Source organism: Megalobrama amblycephala, linkage group LG15 (genome assembly GCF_018812025.1).
Source record: "Megalobrama amblycephala isolate DHTTF-2021 linkage group LG15, ASM1881202v1, whole genome shotgun sequence".
NCBI lineage: Eukaryota > Metazoa > Chordata > Actinopteri > Cypriniformes > Xenocyprididae > Megalobrama > Megalobrama amblycephala.
In genome coordinates, this window is record NC_063058.1 from 3,005,475 (window position 1) to 3,025,439 (window position 19,965).

Here is a 19,965-nt window from a genome sequence, read left to right on the forward strand (position 1 = left end):
CTGCATAAAAGTTGTGTTTATGAATTATACAGACTGTAAGTGTTTAAAAAATGAAAATAGCGACAATCTTGTCTCCGTGAATACAGTAAGAAACGATGGGAACTTTAACCACATTTAACAGTACATTAGCAACATGCTAACGAAACATTTATAAAGACAATTTACAAATATCACTAAAAATATCATGATATCATGGATCATGTCAGTTATTATTGCTCCATCTGCCATTTTTCGCTATTGTTCTTGCTTGCTTACCTAGTCTGATGATTCAGCTGTGCACATCCAGACGTTAATACTGGCTGCCCTTGTCTAGTGCCTTGAACATGAGCTGGCATATGCAAATATTGGGGGCGTACATATTAATGATCCCAATTGTTACGTAACAGTCGGTGTTATGTTGAGATTCGCCTGTTCTTCGGAGGTCTTTTAAACAAATGAGATTTACACAAGAAGGAGGAAACAATGGAGTTTGAGACTCACTGTATGTCATTTCCATGTACTGAACTCTTGTTATTTAACTATGCCGAGATAAATTCATTTTTTGATTCTAGGGAACCTTTAACGTTAGTTAATAATAATAATAATAATAATAGTAATGATTAATAATAATAGTAATGATTAATAATGATTAATAATACTTATTGTTAGTACTACAAGCAAATTATATATTTACATCTACATAAATTAATACATTTTTATACAAAGGAATAAAAATGTATTTGAATGCAAACAAATTTCAATAATATAATATAATATAATTTGTCAGATTTTGTTCTTGTGAGAGATATATTATAAAAATGAAAACAGAAATAAAACAGTAATAAATGAAATTAAAACAATAATAAAGGTCAAACAAAAAGGTAAAAAATGTAGCTTTCTAACTTAAAAATAAATAAATAAAAAACTTTCAAGCTAAAAAGCAAGCTTTTCTCCTCAATTAATTAATGCTGCAATTTCAAGCTGCAGTATAAAATAATAATAATAATAATAATAATAATAATAATAATAATCATAATAATGGTACTACCAACAAAGTATATATTTTATACACAAATTAATACGTTAGAACAAAATATTTTGACTACAAATTCCAAGCATTTAGTAATATAATATATTTGTAAGGATTTATTTTCTTATGAGAGACTAAATATTAAAAATAAAGACAATCATAACCCATACATTGAAAAAAAAAAGTTTAAAATGTATCTTTCTAATCAGAAAAATGATCAAGCTAAAAACAAGCTTATCCCCAGAGTTAATTAATGCTGCTAATGTTTCCAGCTGCAGTGTCTCTGAGCTCTTTGGTCTGTCACCTGCTCTGCTCTGCTCTGCTCTGTTTGCACACTCAGCGTTAAACACTGAAGTTCGCCAGAGAAAAGCTCATCTCTCTGCTCTTCACGTGCCCTTGAAGAGATGTGCGGTTGTTGGGGGTTCTCATAAAATTCTTGAACAGTTTCGTCCATGTATGCTCTCTCCCTCTATTTCTCAAGTCTTTTTTTCCTCTGAAACCCGGCCATCTGTCTAATTGTTCACCTTCGTTGCTTTAATGCTTCTACATGCCTTCTCCCTCCTCTTTCCAGGCAATAAACTTTATTTTCTTCACAAGACTTTAATCTGCACAGGAAAGCAGGCGTCCAGGTTGTGCACTTCTTTTTGGACCTGGTCCAGTCTTTCTGTTCCTCTTTTCTTTCTGTACCTTGTTCTGTAGTTTTATTAAGCATTGTGCAGTTACTTAACATACAGTATGTCAAGTGATTACAGTGATTCAAATACATAGATATACTGTATATAGAATATATAGTAAATTTTAATATATAGTTATGTATCCAAATACTATATTTGTAGGGCTGTCGATTTAACATGTTAATTTAATTATTTATGAGACAAAATAATGGGTTTAAATTCTTAACACATTTAACACACCCCAGACCTATGTAGTTCATCTCACATTTCATACAGTTGATTGGTGACTAACATGAAGCAGGACAACAACTCACTGTATGTGGAGCTTTTAGAATGCAGCTATGTTACCCTAAAAGGCAAAAATGACCCCATATGAGTTTTTGTCTCTCATATTTATGTCTTATGATATAGTTATGTCACACGAGTAATGAGCGCAATATCACACGAGTGCTGTTTTGGTCCCAAATAGCACAAAAGCAAATGTGATACTGATTTAATACTACAGTTCAATAAATAAGTTAATATTGTTTTATATATTACACAATATTGTCTGCTTTTGCTAAATTTTGCCAATGAAAATATTATGCATACATCATCAAGGATGTCTTATTTAAGAAATGTAACCATAATAAAATTGAAATAAAATAAATATTTTACACCTCACAAGGTATAAGTCAATTTTATTATGGTTACTTTTCTTAAATAATGATGTATGCAACCTTCAAATGCGACCTCCAGAGGACGCAGCAGAACCAAAGAATTGTGTAAAATACAGTAAACCTTGAGATTATTACTTGTGACATTAGAACAAAATATATGGATATGAGTACATATGTATAAAACTAACAATCTCTTAAATATTTTCTAATATAAAGGGTTTAAAGGGTTAGTTGACCCAAAAATGAAAATTGTCATTAATTACTCACCTTCATGTCGTTCCACACCTGTAAGACCTTCGTTCATCTTCAGAACACAAATTAAGATATTTTTGATGAAATCCGATGACTCAGTGAGGCCTGCATTGACAGCAAGATAATTAACACTTTCAATGCCCAGAAAGGTACTATAGACACATTTAAAACAGTCATGTGACTACAGTGGTTCAACCTTAATATTATAAAGCGACAAGAATACTTTTTGTGCGGCAAAAAACAACAACAAAATAATGACTTTTCAACAATATCTAGTGATGGCCGAAAAAAAAAGAAAAAGAAAAAAAACACGCTTCGAATCTTTTGGTTCGGATCGCATGTCAAACTGCTGAAATCACATGACTTTGGCGCTCCGAATCACTGATTCAAAACACAAGATTTGTTTATATCTGCGTGAATCATTTCACACCAGACTGCTTTGTGAACGAATGTCAATACAAAGGGACAATACAAAACAGAGGTTGCGCTAAAAATTTGTTACTCAAGGATAGATCAGTAAACTGTTCGTGATCCAGCTTACAGTCTCCAGAGCGATACTGGATACGGCAGTAAGGAAGGTGAGAGCACTTTATTACAGTTCATCGGAGTTGATTTATGGACATAAAGTTTAACAGTTTATTAAGCACCACCCGAAAAGGTGTAATGTCTTTATATATTTGTTTACTGTTAGTAGTAATGAGTGTTTCTGTGTAATTCGCTGTGTATGTTGATGATAATGCAAGGGAGAGAGAGAGTTAATGGATAATATTTTAATGCACACTTGCAGTGTTTTATTAAACTCTTACAGTGATTTTCTAGAGTGAAAACGGATGCTTCATCTTTTGTGTGAAGTACAATAAATGTCATAAAACTCATTGGTAAACAGGCTTGTACTAATATAGTGGATAAAAACAAGCAGACAATACAAGTTATAACCGTAATTAAACTAAACTATACCTGTTCTATCTCCATGCAGCATATATTCTCAATTTCTGACATTATAGCGCATCCTAACTGACTCCTTGCACCGGAGAATCAGCTCTTGAAGCTCCGCCCTCTTAGGCCGATTGCAGCAGCTCATTTGCATTTAAAGGGCACACACTGAAACGGTACGTTTCAGAGCTAAAACTTCACATACACACTCTGGGGACATCAGAGACTTATTTTACATCTTGTAAAAGGGGGCATAATAGGTCCCCTTTAATGTCAAGCCATGTATGTATGTATATACAGTACTGGTCAAAAGTTTGGAAACAATATTCTGAAATATTATTACAATTTAAAATAATGGTTTTCTATTTTAATATACTTTAAAATATAATTTATTTCTGTGACACAAAGCTGTTTTCTCTGTATCTGGTGACAATCTTTAGCACATTAGAAATGATGAAATAATCAATTATATGTCATCTATAGCAAGAAAGATGAGTGATTCACTGCCAATGGTAATATCTCAGGCCATTGAAACCATCTACCTCTCATTTGCATGATTTGTTCAGCCCAAAACATGTTTGTATGTGGGTTGTACCCATATGAGTGTTCTGTCTGTGTCTTTATAGTGCCTGATTACCATCATGCCATGTCACATGACTGAAGAATGGATCCATTCCATCCTTAATGAAAAAACATATTTGTCTCTATGACCATTCACTCCGGGGACCCCCAGTGCTGCCTCAAATTTAGTCCTCCTCGGTCTCGCGTCCCGTCTCTCTGGCTTTCTTCTCATCCAGTGTGTGATAAATCTGTGTGCGCTCCAGTGGGGCAACACAGGCTGAGGAATAACCCTCCAGAGCGCTTGTGCCGGCACTTTAAAAAATAAACCTGTTTGTTGCATCTCCATCATACATTTATCAAATCATTTCAGAGCAACGCTTCGGCTTCTGTCTGCTCCCGCCAAACCAATTTATCTCCTTCTAAACAGGGTCTGTAGCTAAACATGGAGCAGGTGTCGTCAGTCACTGAAGCATCCCAGAATTCTCCGACTTCCTGCTTTCTTAGTGTCCACATTATATCCTGCTTGTTTTTTACAGCTTAGTAATACTTTATAGCCTATAAACTACATATATACAAGAATTGATGCAGCTCAAGGCTTTTTCCTCCCTAAAGTGGGGAGTCAGCTAAATTTGAACCATTTCCTTGTATCAGTACCTCAATTTTCTGATGCTCCAAGCAAAGTATGCTGGGGAAATATTCATCCTCCTGAAGAAAATGGTTTAGCGATACAAAAGATCATAGAGTGTCATTTGATGATGCACTCTGGCTTTGCTAACTCGTCTTCCTAACCGTCTGTTCTTTTATGACATGAAGGTGGGTTCCCCTAAATCCCAGAGATGAAACAACAGTGCTATAGTATGAAACCAATATCAGACGTGATCAGATCAGTTGTATGCCATTTGTTTCACCATAATAACTGCAAAAATAATGGACCTGATAATTCAGACAAGTTGCGTATTTATTGGAGCAGACAAATTCTCACACAAATTTCACAAGCTTTACACAAGGTGTGTATTTTTAATTTCATATATTGAAATAACTAAAATAATACTTTTATAAAGTCATTTAGTTATTCCATATGAAAAGAGGGCTTGATGATGTAAGTCAGAAATCAAGTCATTATAATGTAATGAAGGACTACAAAGACATTTTGAATAACAAACACCAATAAATCCAGCACAGTAAGGCCAGAAATGTGTAAAATGAAAGTAAATAGGGTCAAATTTGACTTCATGTTGACTTTACAGCATTATTGGTGTAATATTACTAGTACACGTCAAGTTACAGGAGACCTTACTAGCAGCTCCTTGTGTGTTTGGGTGTCGTGATTAAGCTGCGCTGCAGTGGAAGGTGACTGTGGGCTGTGCAGTTTGACAAGGTCCCCGTCAAGCACAGTTCCACATTGATGAATGGTGTTTGGGGATGTTGGGTAATTTTTCCATGACAGGGTGTGGCTCTGGGCGACATTACTGTTGATTGCTTGTGCTCTGCACAGACGGTGCAGAGAGTTGACATTATAGTATTGTTGTATGTTGGTTAAGACACTGGGCTGGTTATGCAAATGTTGCAGACCCGCTATCAGGTGGGGGTGACCACCTGGACAATTACTAACTGGACAATTAGTAAGAACCCTTGTTGTGCTCTTTAGCAGCGCACTTAACCCCAGGTTGTTCCCGGGGGACTGTAGCTGCAATTAAGTATTTTCGGATACATCTGCTAATGGATAACAGTGGTCTGTGAGTGAAAGAGAGCAAGTGAATTGAGGGAAGGGCTGGATCATGGTTCTGCAAGGCCCCTGTGTATCCGGAGGCCTCCCAAACGGATTCCCTTTCCTTACCACAATTAAAGGGATAGTCCACCCGCTAATGAAAATTCTCTCATCATCTGCTAACCCTCATGCCGTCCCAGATGTATATGACTTTGTTCTATAAAACAGAAACAGATTTTTAGAAAAATAATCCATCTTTCTGAGTCCAGAAAGTGAGTTTAAAATCCAAATGGATGAAAATTTCGGGGGAAAAGCAGGTTCATTGTCAGTAGTGTAGCATGAAGCACCGGTTACTCAGGTCACTTCCAAACCCTTTATATTGGTAAACCTGGTGAATTTGTGGATTAAAAATTCAACAAACTTAAATGCATTGTGAAAGTCGTGCAGAGAAAGTTTTAGCCTCAAATGCCATCACCTGAAATTCCAGATCTCATTGATTCTTGAGATGACTGGTGACTTGAGATTTTGGAAGCGATGACTCGCTTTCCAAAATTGTAAGATCCAGTCTGATTGGTTGCCTGGCTTCTGAACAATTTCTGGGATACAGGGATTGCAGGGTTTTATCAGTCCTCTGCGAAATGTCATTTACGAAAAGTCATGTAAAGTACCAGACTGCTACAATGAGCACTTCTGAGTGGGAATTATTATATTTGCTGGATTCAACAAAGTTTGCAAAGTTTGTGGTTTCAAATCTTTAAAAAAATGTCTTGAAAGAGTTTGTTTTATAGCAAGTAGCAGAAGATAAATGGGAATATCCTCAAACACCTGATTCAAACTTGACCCTTTTTTGGTCTCAGTTTTGTTTCGAACTCAACCCTCTTCTGTTCTCTGCCTTGATTCGGACTTGACCCTCTTCTGTTCTATCTTGATTTGGACTCGACCCTTGTCTCAGTCTTGATTTGTACTTGACCTTCTTCTAGTCTGAAGTCTTGATTCAGACTCGACCCTCTTCTGTTCTCGATCTTGATTCAAACTTAACCATTTTCTGGTCTCAGTTCTGTTTCGAACTCAACCCTCTTCTGTTCTCTGCCTTGATTCGGACTCGACCTTCTTCTGTTCCATCTTGATTTGGACTCGACCCTTGTCTCGGTCTTGATTTGTACTTGACCTTCTTCTAGTCTGAAGTCTTGATTCAGACTCGACCCTCTTCTGTTCTCGATCTTGATTCAAACTTAACCATTTTCTGGTCTCAGTTCTGTTTCGAACTCAACCCTCTTCTGTTCTCTGCCTTGATTCGGACTCGACCCTCTTCTGTTCTATCTTGATTTGGACTCGACCCTTGTCTCGGTCTTGATTTGTACTTGACCTTCTTCTAGTCTGAAGTCTTGATTCAGACTCGACCCTCTTCTGTTCTCGATCTTGATTCAAACTTAACCATTTTCTGGTCTCAGTTCTGTTTCGAATTCAACCCTCTTCTCTTCTCTGCCTTGATTCGGACTTGACCTTCTTCTGTTTCATCTTGATTTGGACTTGACCCTTGTCTCGGTCTTGATTTTTACTTGACCTTCTTCTGGTCTCAAGTCTTGATTCGGACTCAACCCTCTCCTGTTCTCGATCTCGATTCAAACTTGACCTTCTTCTGGTCTCAGCTTTGTTTCGGACTCGACCCTCTTCTGTTCTGTCTTGATTTGGACTTGACCCTTGTCTCGGTCTTGATTTGTTCTCAACCCTTGTCTGTCTTAATTTGGACTTGACCCTTTTCTGTTGTCAGTCTTGTTTCAAACTCAACCCTCTTCTGGTCTCACTCCTGACTTGGACTCGACCCTCTTCTGGTCTTGGTCTTGACTCATACTTAACCTACTCAGGTCTCGACTACATCACTGCTTGCTGTAGCTCAGTTATAATGAAAAATTTGAACACTTGATTTCAGATTCCAATTCATATTTACATATTTTCATTTATCCCTTTACATTTTTTCTGTTAAAAAGGAGCTGTTTCCTGCCAGAATAGGCTATGAAGTGGACCAGACTTTGCTGATAACAAAAGTCTGGCTTGCGTCAGACTTGTACAGTCTGTTAACCAACGGTACCACACATCAAACCTACCTGTTCTGGTTTGATATCTGTCCAAATCATTTAGTCATCAGTCTTCACATCTGTCCTCTTGTGTTTCCCAGCAGCTGTTATTTCCTGTTTTCCAGTTTTCACATGCCATACACCTGCCAAACACGGCTAGTGGAGCCTGACACACAATAACTCACGCAACTGCTGCACATCATTCACCCAGCAATCAGTCTAACTGGACGCTCATCGTTGATCATCTGATGCGTACACTAGAAAGCAGCCCTCAGGTGTGCACATGCTGCTGTTTGCCACATATCAGTCATAAAATACAATAAAATACAGCGTTTATCCTAGCTGCAAGTGAACCCCTATTTAACATATCATTGTTTTCGCGACCCATCAGAGCAGCCAATTTTTCGGTCACAACCTGCCATTAGGGAAACACTGAGATAAATCACATTGAATTGAGACTGTAATCTCTAGACAGACTCTGAGATCTTTCTGAAATAATTATCCATTTGCTCTGACATCGGTTTCTGTTGTTCGTGTTTGCCCTGTGGCAGTTTCAGAGTAGACTTATGCTGTCTACGTCTCAGTCTTATCGCATAATCACAGTCAAGGACTGCAGGCCCACAGGCTAAACCTGATTTAGATAAATAAGACCTGTTAGTTGGAGTAGCTCTGCACTACTGACAAATAAGCCAGTCTGTACAATGTGTGCAGTGGTTTTTGCTTGTCCATGGGGGGACCAAATGTGCTTGCAATTAAAATAATCTTAGAAAAAACTGAGACGCATATTTAGCGTATTTATTTTTAGCATTATTACTCCATTATTCAGTGTCACATGATCCTTCAGAAATCATGTTGATTCAGTGCTCAGTTAACATCAAATCATCATATTAGAATGATTTCTGAAGGATGACTGATGACTGGAGGAATGATAATGAAAATGCAGCTTTGATCACAGAAATAAATTATATTTTACAATATATATATATATATATATATATATATATATATATATATATATATATATATAAAACACTTATTTTGCATTGTAATATTTCACAATACTGCTGTTTTTACTCTATTTTTGATCAAACAAATGCAGCCTTGGTGAGCAGAAGAGACTTCTTTCAAAAACATTAAAAAATCTGTTAGTGACACATATGATGCAGACCTGAAAATGTACTTCATAGAAATCCCAGTCTTTTAAGGGTTATTGTAATTCTAATACACTTATTAAAAAAAAAAAAAAAAAGTGTGTGTGTGCAAGTGCTTATGCATATAAATCTGCATATTGCTGCATATTGAACTTTTGTGTTGGAGTCATTAGATGGAAGCCAATAATTTTGTTGTGGGCATTTTGTTGGGTCAACACAACTTCCTTTTTAATATTATATTGATGGGCTTTAATAACCAAGTGTCCTAATTCTTGTTGGCGATAACGCTGAAACAAACATCTCTGGGTATTAGTCAAGCCCCATTGGACAGTAATAATCTGATGAAAAGTGATGTTGAACAGTTATTGTATATCTTGCAGTTTGCCATCGAGGGCGTATGACAAGACTAGACATGATTGCTCTGAAGTCTTTATAGAACAGTAGCCATCTAGAATCGTCTACGGCACTAATTGCACAGCGGCTGATTAGCAATTGTAAGTGGTTGGTGGACGTGCTGTTGATAGGAGAAATGCTGATGGGGTGGTTTTCCTGTTAACCTGGTGGTGTGCTGTACATGGCATAATTAAATTGCCCCATGTCTCCTAACCCCACTGTAATATTAGCAGAGTTTATACAGTCATTCATCAAAAACTCCCTCATCAGAGATGCCGTACAGGACTAGCGGAACCTGCTAAGTTAGCACACAGCTGTTTGTGGCGAGAAGGAAACACAGAGAACAGTCAACGAAACAGACCTGAAATTTCCAAATTTCCTTTCTCAGCATATAGATGTGCTAGCTTACTAATAAGTGATATTTTCTGTAGCTTTGATTGTTTAGTTGTTGAATATTAATATTTGACTTTGCATTATCTTACTTATCACATGGTTTCTAACAATAAATATATATATATATATATATATATATATATATATATATATATATATATATATATATATATATATATATATATATAATCTAGTTATTTAGTTTGCTTGTCTTAATGACATTGGACCAGTTCTACATGCTGGTAGATTTACTTGTTTGTTTATTAATTAATTAATTAATTAATTTTTTTTTTTGCTGGCGTGTCTGTACACTAAAACCTGAGAATTTCCCACTGACTTCACCTCGAGAGAACTTCAGCTGACCTCTGACCAGCGAGACTCTGATCCTTCCTTTGTGGAGTGATTTATGCGTCTTCCTTCATATCGATCGTGTTCTGGTATGATCAAAGGTACACCTAAAAGCCAGCACTGAGAGAGACCATTATTGTGGATTTGGCTTTGCTCATACATTATTTATCTCCTTGAGCCTGTTCTATATGCCATTATGGACATTATGAAAGAAGGGAGCCACTGCCTCACCGTTTACTTAGTGTAAGCACAGGATGCACGGAGGAAAGATCGGATACAGTCAGTGCGGAGGGTCATAAAAATGCCATAAAGAGGATATTGAGATGCTCTCCTGCCACAGAATGTGCAACATTCCCTATTGGAAATGAGGCCCTGATTTAGGCAAAGGGAGATGGAGCTGTTTTTCATGGTGTCCGTGAGATGGAGTGGAGGGTTTGGGCTGGGAAGTGTTCAGTGAGTTAGAGCGGGATGTGTGGGCTGTGGCTTTCTGTTTGTTAGCAGTGTGATAGTGATGGATGTAGCTGGTATAATATCTGCTGGTTTCTTTTTTTTCTGTTCCTCTTTCTCTAGAGCAAAGCTCGTGTTGAAGCCATGACGCTGGATTTGGCTTCCTTGAGGAGTGTCCGAGAGTTTGCCGAGGCCTTCAAAGCCAGGAAACTGTAAGTAATACAAGATATAACAGAATTATGATGTAAGAATAAAGGATAAACTGTGTCCAGAATGAGATGCTGGCTAGGTCACCATGAAAAGCTTTCCACTTGCTCTGTCCTGAGACCGAACCCCCCACCCCCCTGCTCCATTAACGAACTATCACATCAGAGAAGGGGCCAAAGGTCTCCCCTCTTTCATCGTGAGCCCCCGTCCCTCTCTCTGGTCAATAAATAAGTATCCGAACCTTAGCAATAGTTTCATCAATCTCAAGGATTGGTAAGTCCTTCACAGTCTCCTGGTTAAATCAATGACTGCTACCAGCTTTCGGGAAGTTGAACTGCACTGCTGATGACACTGAAATTGGCTTTTAAAGACAGTCTATACATGTGTGGTGAGAATAAATAAATATATACATACATAAATAAGCTGCGTCTCATTTTGGAGGCTGCGTCCTCCAGAGGTCACATTTGAAGGCTGTTTATGTCATTGAGGCGTTCTCATTTAAGAAAAGTAACCGTTAGATTGCAAAGTAAGAAAGAAATTACAGTGTTTTACACTTCACAAGGAATAATTAATTTGATTATGGTTACTTTTCTTAAATAAGACATATTGATGACGTATACAGCCTCTGAAATGAGACGTAGCTATAGTTTAATTAATTAATACATTAATAATATAGTTTATTTTTTATTTTTGTTGCAAATAAATAAATAGTTTCATTACTTAATGCATATTATTTATAAACTATTATTTATTTTTTATACATACACCCATACATGTTAATTATGTAAATATTCATTCATAAACAGAATATTATTTTTTTGTTGCAGTAAAAAAAAAAGTATGTGTGTGTGTGTGTGTGTGTATGTATATATATATATATATATATATATATATATATATATATATATATATATATATATAATTAACCTTTTCAAAAAAAAATCTTTTTCAAAAAGGTAAGATTGTTTTAATCCTGGACTAATTAAATTTCTCTTGAAAAGAGCATTGATTATATAGTGTTATCTGTTCTTTATTATCACATCATTGTAACCTTATTTTATACGATGTCAAGACAAAATATTTAATAGTTTCAGTGTGTCTCGTGTGTCTTCTATTATCATATCAATACAGAGTTTTTTAAATCTGTAGGCATTCATTGCTTTTTTGATGGTGAGCTGCAGTGATCAGTAATTAGGCTAATGAGGCATAATTATGATTTAATATAGACGTGTCTAGAATGTTTTCTTGGCTCTGTGAGAATGGTGTCCGTTCAGATGCAGTACCCTATACTGTAGTTTACAGGAAAACAAAACTGTCTGATGTGATGTATTGTAATGTAATTAAATTATTGCTATTAGTACTACTACTAATGATAATAATTAATTAAATGAATGAAATATTATTGCTGTTTTTATGTTGCTCGTTTCAGATATATCATTGTCTGATATGACTCTGTTTTGAATTCGGCTCCTTTCCCAGTTCTGCTTCATGCTTTTCTTGTTCATATATCGACTTCCTTCATTTCGCTGCAGTAGAGCCTCGACCTTCACAGTTCCATCAGCTCAGTCCATATTTAGTGAGTTGCAGTATTAGAGGTGACGTCCTGGTTGTGTGGAGACACCGCCGGTGTCCCCAAGCCCTCGAGGGGCTGCAGGACTCATCTGGCCCCTGGCCGGCCCCGGGGCAAGGCAGCAGCTTGGTCAGCAGCCAGAGCCCTGGAGGTGACCCCCACCCTGTCCCCGAGCCAAACCCCCTCCACCCTCCTTCAATCAGTGCAACTTTCTTAAACGCTGATTTTCCCACATGCTAGAAGGTGTAAACTGCGGTGACTGTGGCTCCTGATTACGGGATCTCTGAGCATTGTTTCCAGAAGTGACCCTGAGAAAGATGTGTGTTTTGGGCTCTATTCCAAAACCTGGTTAGCTGCCTTGCCTACAGCCTGCATAGACCGCTGCTTTCTGAGGCTAATCCTAACAGAAATGGAGCCTCATAAGTGACTGATTGTGTCAGTGAATCGCATGAAGCGCACAGGCAGCTCAACTTAATTGGTTCTAGTAGAGTTTGCAGTTAGCGTGTTGCTAAGCTAACAATGCAACATTAATACAGACATAAAACAGCAAACGCAAGTATTTGGGCAGTATAGATTAAGTTTAATTTCAACAGTCAATGTTTTGTTGTGTTTGTCATTATGAAATTGCCCTCTGCACAAAGAATGCACTGCTGCTTTAGAATTTGCCTTACAGTGTGTTTGCTTTGTTTTGTCTGTTTTGTTTTGCTTTTCATGTTTTGTTTTGCCTTTGTGCTTTGCTTTGGGTTCTGTTTTTTATTTTATTTTATTTGTTTTCTCTTGTTTTATTTGCTTTTTTTTATTTTGGTTTGCTTGTATTGTTTGTTTTTGCTTTTGAATTGTTTGCTTTTTGTGTTTTGTTTTACCTTTGAGTTATATTACTTTGTGTTCTGTTTTTTTTGTTCTGTTATATTTTGCTTTTTTGTTTTATTTTTGATATGCTTTGCTTTGCTTTTGTGTTGTTTTTGTTTTTGCTTTGTGTTGCTTTGTTCTGTTTTTGTTTTTTTTTCCTGTTCTTGTTTTGTCTTTTGGTTTCTTTTCTTTTCTTTTCTTTTCTTTTCTTTTCTTTTCTTTTCTTTTCTTTTCTTTTCTTTTCTTTTCTTTTCTTTTTTTTGTTTTTGTTTTTTGTTTGTTTTTGCTTTTTGTTCTGTTTTGTCTTTTTGTTTTACTTTGCTTGTTCTGTCTTGTTTTGCTTTTTATGTCGATGTTTTCTTTTGCTTTGTTTTTTGTTTGTTTTTGCTTTGTTCTGTTTTTGTTTTTTGTTCTGTTTTGTCTTTTTGTTTTACTTTTCTTGTTCTGTCTTTTTTGCTTTTTATGTCAATGTTTTCTTTTGCTTTGTTTTTGTTTTGTTTTGTTTGTTTGTTTGGCTTTTTGTGTTGCCTTCTGTTTTTTTTTTTTGGTCTGTTCTGTCTGTTCTGTTTTGTTTTGTTTTACTTTGCTTGTTTTGTCTTGTCTTGCTTTGTATTATTTTGATGTTTTGTTTTTCTTTGTTTTTGTTTTGCTTTTTGTTTTTACCTTGTTCTGTTTGTTTTTGTTCTGTTCTGTTTTGTTTTTTTTACTTTGCTTGTTCTGTCTTGTTTTGATTTTTGTTTGATTTCTGTTTTCTTTTGCTTTGTTTGTTTGTTTTGCTTTTTGTGTTGCTTTCTGTTTTTATTTTTGTTCTGTTCTGTTTTTTGTGTTGTTTTGTTTTACTTTGCTTGTTCTGTCTTGTTTTGCTTTTTTGTGTTTTATTTCGATATGTTTTCTTTTGCTTTGTTTTTGTTTTGTTTTGTTTGTTTTGCTTTTTTATTGCTTTGGGTTTTTTGCTTTGCTTTGCTTTTGTTTTGCTTTGCTTTATGTGTTTAGTTTCACTTTCTTTTTTGTGATTTGTTTTGTTGAAAAGGTTGTCTCTCAGAAGGGTTTTGGAGCAGAGCCTAGGACTGCAGAGTACTTATCTTAGAATTGTTTAGTGGTTTATCTGGGTCTGAATTCGTTCATATTCGTGTACAGCCAGTATTGCTATGTGCGTGTACATGCATTTACGTTTTCCTCGTGTGTAATGGCTTGTTGGTTAAAGTGACAGTTCAGGCTTGTGCAAATCTTTCCCTTGTCTGTGCCTGGTCTGGGCTGGTCAGCTTATAATGGAAGCTGTTAGCCTTTAATAAGAGGGAGAGATTAACCTATTAGTTTGGGACCCAAAGCATTTATTTGGCCCAGTGACCCAAAGTAAGTGTGGGGATTGAGAAGACTTTTTCTTTTTTAAACAGGACTTTATGGACTTATATTTTTCCCTGTCACAGCTCAGGATAGTTGCTAGTGAAAGGTTTGAGACTGCACAATGAATCGCTCTTCATTCGTCTCACTTCACAATAGTAAAAATAATCAGCATAATTGCACCAATTTTTTTTTTTATGTGACATTTCTGGCACTGACTGTGAGATATGATATGTTTATTATAGTGCAAGGGGGCACATTCAAATCCTGATCAGTGATCATGCTGAATTTTGCGGAAAACAGCAGTTCTAGGCTATTAACACAGTTTATGGTGTAGTGGAAAAAAAACTAACACAACATAAAATAATGATTATTTATAAGAAAACCTAGATTTTCAATGTAATGCCTGTCTTTCTTGGATTCATTATAGACCAAGCGGTGTCATATCATTAACATCTTTACTGACGCTGCGTCATCTTATTTTACATCCCATCACACAGGGAATACAAACACTGAACTCTCTGTGCAAATCTGCAATAATTAATAAGTTTAACTCTCCCCACACTTTATGAAGGACTGTGTTGAAAATATTTAGGCCAATTTATGGAGATCCCCACATGGGGGTAAAAGATATCAACTCACAAGCATGTTTTATTAATCATTTGCTTTAGCTAAAACATGAGGACATTTTTATTAAGCTTTATTAAGGAATATGTAATTCATATCTTTAAGGTGTAGTTTGTACCTGTGTTTAGGTGTTTTTTATAGGCCTATATAACATATCATAATATAATATCATTTGACAGTGGTAGTGATTAGCCATGCAATGTTTTACCTGTGTTTACCAAGTCTCACTGTGAGAATATTTTCATTTAAGTCTAATAATTAATAAAATATTTTTTTCCAATAAGACCAACCCCCCAACTTTTTGATTTGATAATCCGGCCCTCGAATGAAACTACTTGAAGAGCCTTGAAGAGAAATGCAACATCAGTTACACTTTTTTCCTAAGTTGAATACGGAAGGCGGTCTGGTGGAATCTAGATATTTTACTTCATAACTTGTTAAATATGGATGTTTTTTTTTTTTTTTCTTGTTTTTTTTTTCCACACGCATCGCTTCGCTTCAGAAGGACTTTATTAACCCCACAGAGCCATGTGGAGTACGTTTATAATGGATGTAGACACTTTTTTCAGCTTTATGCTCGTTGGTCCTGTTCACTGCCATTATAAAGCTTGGATGTGTCAGGATATTTATTAATATAACTCCGATTGTGTTCATCAGAAAAAAGAAAGTCATATACACCTAGGATGGCTTGAGGGTGAGTAAATCATGGGGTCATTTTCATTTTAAAGTGAACTAATCCTTTAAAGTAATTAGACGCATAACGTTTAATGCACAGTTGGTTGGCTAAAAGCAAATCTAAGGTGTTGGGGTTTGTTTATACTATACAGATAGGAGTTTGACCTAAACTGTTGTTTAGATCACTAATCCTGCATGTGAGAAATAGCTATGATGTCTTAATGTCTTTAGCCGAATGACCTCTGATGACCTTATCTGCTATCCAGTGCTCCAGTGAACACTTTCACGCACTCCTCATGCCCATGAAGCCCAGACCGCCGTGATCATACCCGAGTGAGTGAGTGAGTGTGTGAATGAATGAATGGATGAATATCCTCTCTCTCCCTTGCCAAGGTTGTATTTCTTCATTAGCTATTCCCAGGATGTGTGTGTGTGAGTGTGAGCGTGTGTCCCGGAGGAGGTGGAGTAGATTAATTCTCATCAGAATGGAGAGGTGCTCAGGTGTGAATGGCAGCAGGCAGCTGGTGAAACCACGCCACGCCTCCCTGTTTCTGTTTCCGTCGAGATGTCTGCCGGCACCGCTAGCACGCACACACAGTAACAATTACTGCCATTGGAGCTTAATTCAATCACAGCTGCTTTCGCCACTTTTTTTGTACCCTGTCTTTTCTTTTGTAGCCGTTTGTAAACCCCCACCCTGCCTTGCCCCGCTCGCTCATTTATTTTATTTTTCTCTCACTCGTGTTCTCTTTGTTCTTCACCCTCAGTATGTTCAGGTGGGCACGCGAAACATATTTCCATGTACTTATCATTCCTTTGTTCTCATCAGGTTCTGTAGCGTTTAATTAACTCAGTCACACGACATATGCTGTGAAGTGAAGTTGATCGCCTATGATGTTTAATTTCACTGTGTATTGATTGCTTGTGGACAAATTCCTGACTCAAGGTGTTCAAACCGAGAGTAATGCAATGAAGCGACACAGATATGCAACAAAAAATGCAAATATTCTCACCAAAACTAGTTATATACCAATTATTTTAGTCTCTGAAAAAAGTTTGCATACTTGTATGTCAGTCAATCTCACTACGGTAAATCACATCCTTTATTGCAGTAACTATTGAGAAGCTATTATAATTATTGATAAGCTAACAATGAAATACTCGTACAAATATTACATGATATAGGTAATATATAAATATACAAATATAAAACTTTAACCACATAACTTTACATTTCAGTAATGGATGATTTTTATTTTCAACAATAAATGCTTTGTTTTATTTGTTATTATGAAATGTCCTTCTCCATAAAAAATGCAATCCTGGCTCCTTAGCTGCATTCCCAAACGGCTGTATTTCAGAAGGAATTTGGAGCAGATAAATGAATATGTTAGGTCATTCTGAACATGTAATGGGCTGGAATATTTCAAATTAAAACTAAAATGGCTGCTTTCTCTGTGTTATTAATGAAATGACCTGAACATTAGTATTCAAGAGTCAACAGCTGGGACATAAATAGAATTACTAATAGACTATAAACAGAAGAAACAAATATAATGAAATAAATGTAAATTCAATTAAATTACTTTTTTGGTCTTTTTAAATGTTGTGATTGGTAAATCATGTAAGAACTGAAAAACAAAACAAAACAACAATCCTAGAAAACAGACCACACCTTGGGAAGGAGACAACTGTACATTTTTATGAAATTTTAGTGTTTTTAGAAACATTTTAACTATAAGTTGTTTGCCTAGATGTACAGAAATGGTAAATACATAAATATTTCAGTGTAATTTGTATTTAATTAATTAATGTAATTTAGAGAAAGATATAATATATATAATATATTAAATTAAATTGCCCCATCATTCCATTTTAAAGGTTCCTGATTGTGTTTGAGAGTCTCCTACAATATGTTTACATGCATCCAAGGTCCAAAAACAGTCATTTTCTCATAATATACATTGCAGCATCAGCACTTTTCTGAGAGTCTGAAAGAGGTTCATTTGAAGATTCAGTTTCTCTAAACTCCATCTTTTCAAAAGCCTTATCTTCTCTGATTGGTCAGATGGTCCAGTCTGTTGTGATTGGTCTGTTCTGCTCTGATTGGTCAGATGGCTCAGTCTGTTTTGATTAGTCTGCTCTGCTCTTCTCTGATTGGTCTGATTGGTGATTGGCCTGGGGCACGTTCAAGCTCAAACCGGTGCGCAATGTTTTCCTAGGGTTTCCGGGTTGAACGGCATGTTTCCTGAAAATGGTGTGCAAAGGGACTTGTTTGGTGGGTGTGTCTTTACAAAGGTGTCCACTGCAACTGGGTTGACGCAGCAATTGAAGATATTAGAAAACATGTTCGTCGTAAGAATTTTATAGTAAAAATATAGCTTATCAATTCTTCAAAAAGAACACAAAGAATGGCCTTCTCAGCTGCCATAGTTGCAACTCTTGCGTCATCAGAACAGGGTGTTCAATGCACCACAACAGTCTGTTGTGATTGGTCTATTCTGCTCTGATTGATTGGTCAGATGACCCAGTCTGTTGTGATTGGTCTATTCTGTTCTGATTTGTCAGATGGCCCAGTCTTGTAATTGGTTGGAAACCAATTACTATATCTGAATTTCAGCTCTTCCTCAGCTCTTGATACACAGCGATACGAACAGTAACGATGGCGTCAGTTTTACCATATCAATCTCATTAAAGTGCATTTGCTTTGACAGCAGAAAACAGCGTCTTCTCCACATGAACATGAACCAAACTCTTCCAGTCTCACACACAACTACAGTGTCTGAGGGAGGGGCAAAGACGACACTGTTCAGCCAATGAAGACCATAGGCAGGCATTATGCAAATTTAGTTACAAACCTACATAGTTTCGAGCAGGAAGTGAGACTGGAATGACTCCTTTCAGACAGTTCAGAATTGCTTCTTTGTTTTGGGAGACAATAACTTTATTTATCTGCACTTTGATCTTTGAAACTTTGCAGACAATTTACATTCACAAACAGCTATAATACACACTACATTAAAATTACAACACATTGCTAAAATGTAATGGCTGTAAAATTGCTGACAACTAAATATGAAATGTATATATTACATTGATTGCATATATTTTATGAATATAATTGTATATTGTAAATATAGTAATTAAATGATACTAATAGTACTGCTGTTGTAATGAAATGGCAGGTTTATAGACAGAGATGCTACAATAGCAGCATACTTGAGCATGACTAAAAAGGAAAAAAAGTTTCCTGGAGGCCGTTGGGTGAACTGACTTTGCTAAAAGGGACTTTGATTTATATCAAACACTGTCCCTCTTTGCCAGCTATTGTTTTACATGCGTTCTACATATTTTTTTATGCACTTCCTGTTTTTTTAAACTGCTGATGCTTTTAGATGTGTTCACTGATATAAACATATCTCATGACTCATGGCTAAACAAACACCAAAAAAAATCGAAAAAAATGGAACTGGTGCTGCGTTCATTCCGTAAGTAGAATAGGGAAGGCGTAGGACATACAGCGCAAGCTTTTTGATGAATACGAATGTGCGGTTTTGGCGGAAGCACTTGGAAGGCGATCATTTGCGATCATTTACATTTTTTTCCGAAAATGGCCGATGGTTTCTCTAGATAAGACCCTTATTCCTCGTCTGGTATCGTTTAAAGCTCTTTGAAGCTGCACTGAAACTGTAATTTTGACCTTCAACCGTCTGGAGTCCATTGAAGTCCACTATAAGGAGAATAATCCTGGAATGTTTTCATCAAAAACCTTCATTTATTTTCAACTGAAGAAAGAAAGACATGGACATCTTGGATGACATGGAGGTGAGTAAATTATCAGGAAAATTTTATTTGAAAGTGAACTAATTCTTTAAGAACCTTTTGTGGAATGTAAAGATTCCATGGATGCTAAAGGTTCTTCATGGAACAATCAATGCCAAATAAAGAACCTTTATTTTTAAGAGTGTATGCAGCGAAGAAAAAAGGCTTCATAACAAAGAGATCCATAGATGTACTTCATTTATATTTAACATCTCATTGCCCATAAAATCTTAGCGCTGTGAGAATAGTCTTTTACAGTGCGTGTGTTATC

General features: G+C 36.3%; 1 protein-coding gene across 3 annotated transcripts in view; it reads left to right on the forward strand.

Moving 5' to 3' along the window:
• Nucleotides 1–19,965, forward strand: part of wwox (WW domain containing oxidoreductase) — a 286,614-nt gene that overhangs the window by 54,281 nt on the left and 212,368 nt on the right. For all 3 annotated transcript variants that reach the window (XM_048159579.1, XM_048159581.1, XM_048159578.1), the window contains exon 6: nt 10,727–10,815. In XM_048159579.1, the coding sequence (XP_048015536.1) occupies nt 10,727–10,815 (89 nt within the window). The remainder of the gene's footprint in view (nt 1–10,726; nt 10,816–19,965) is intronic.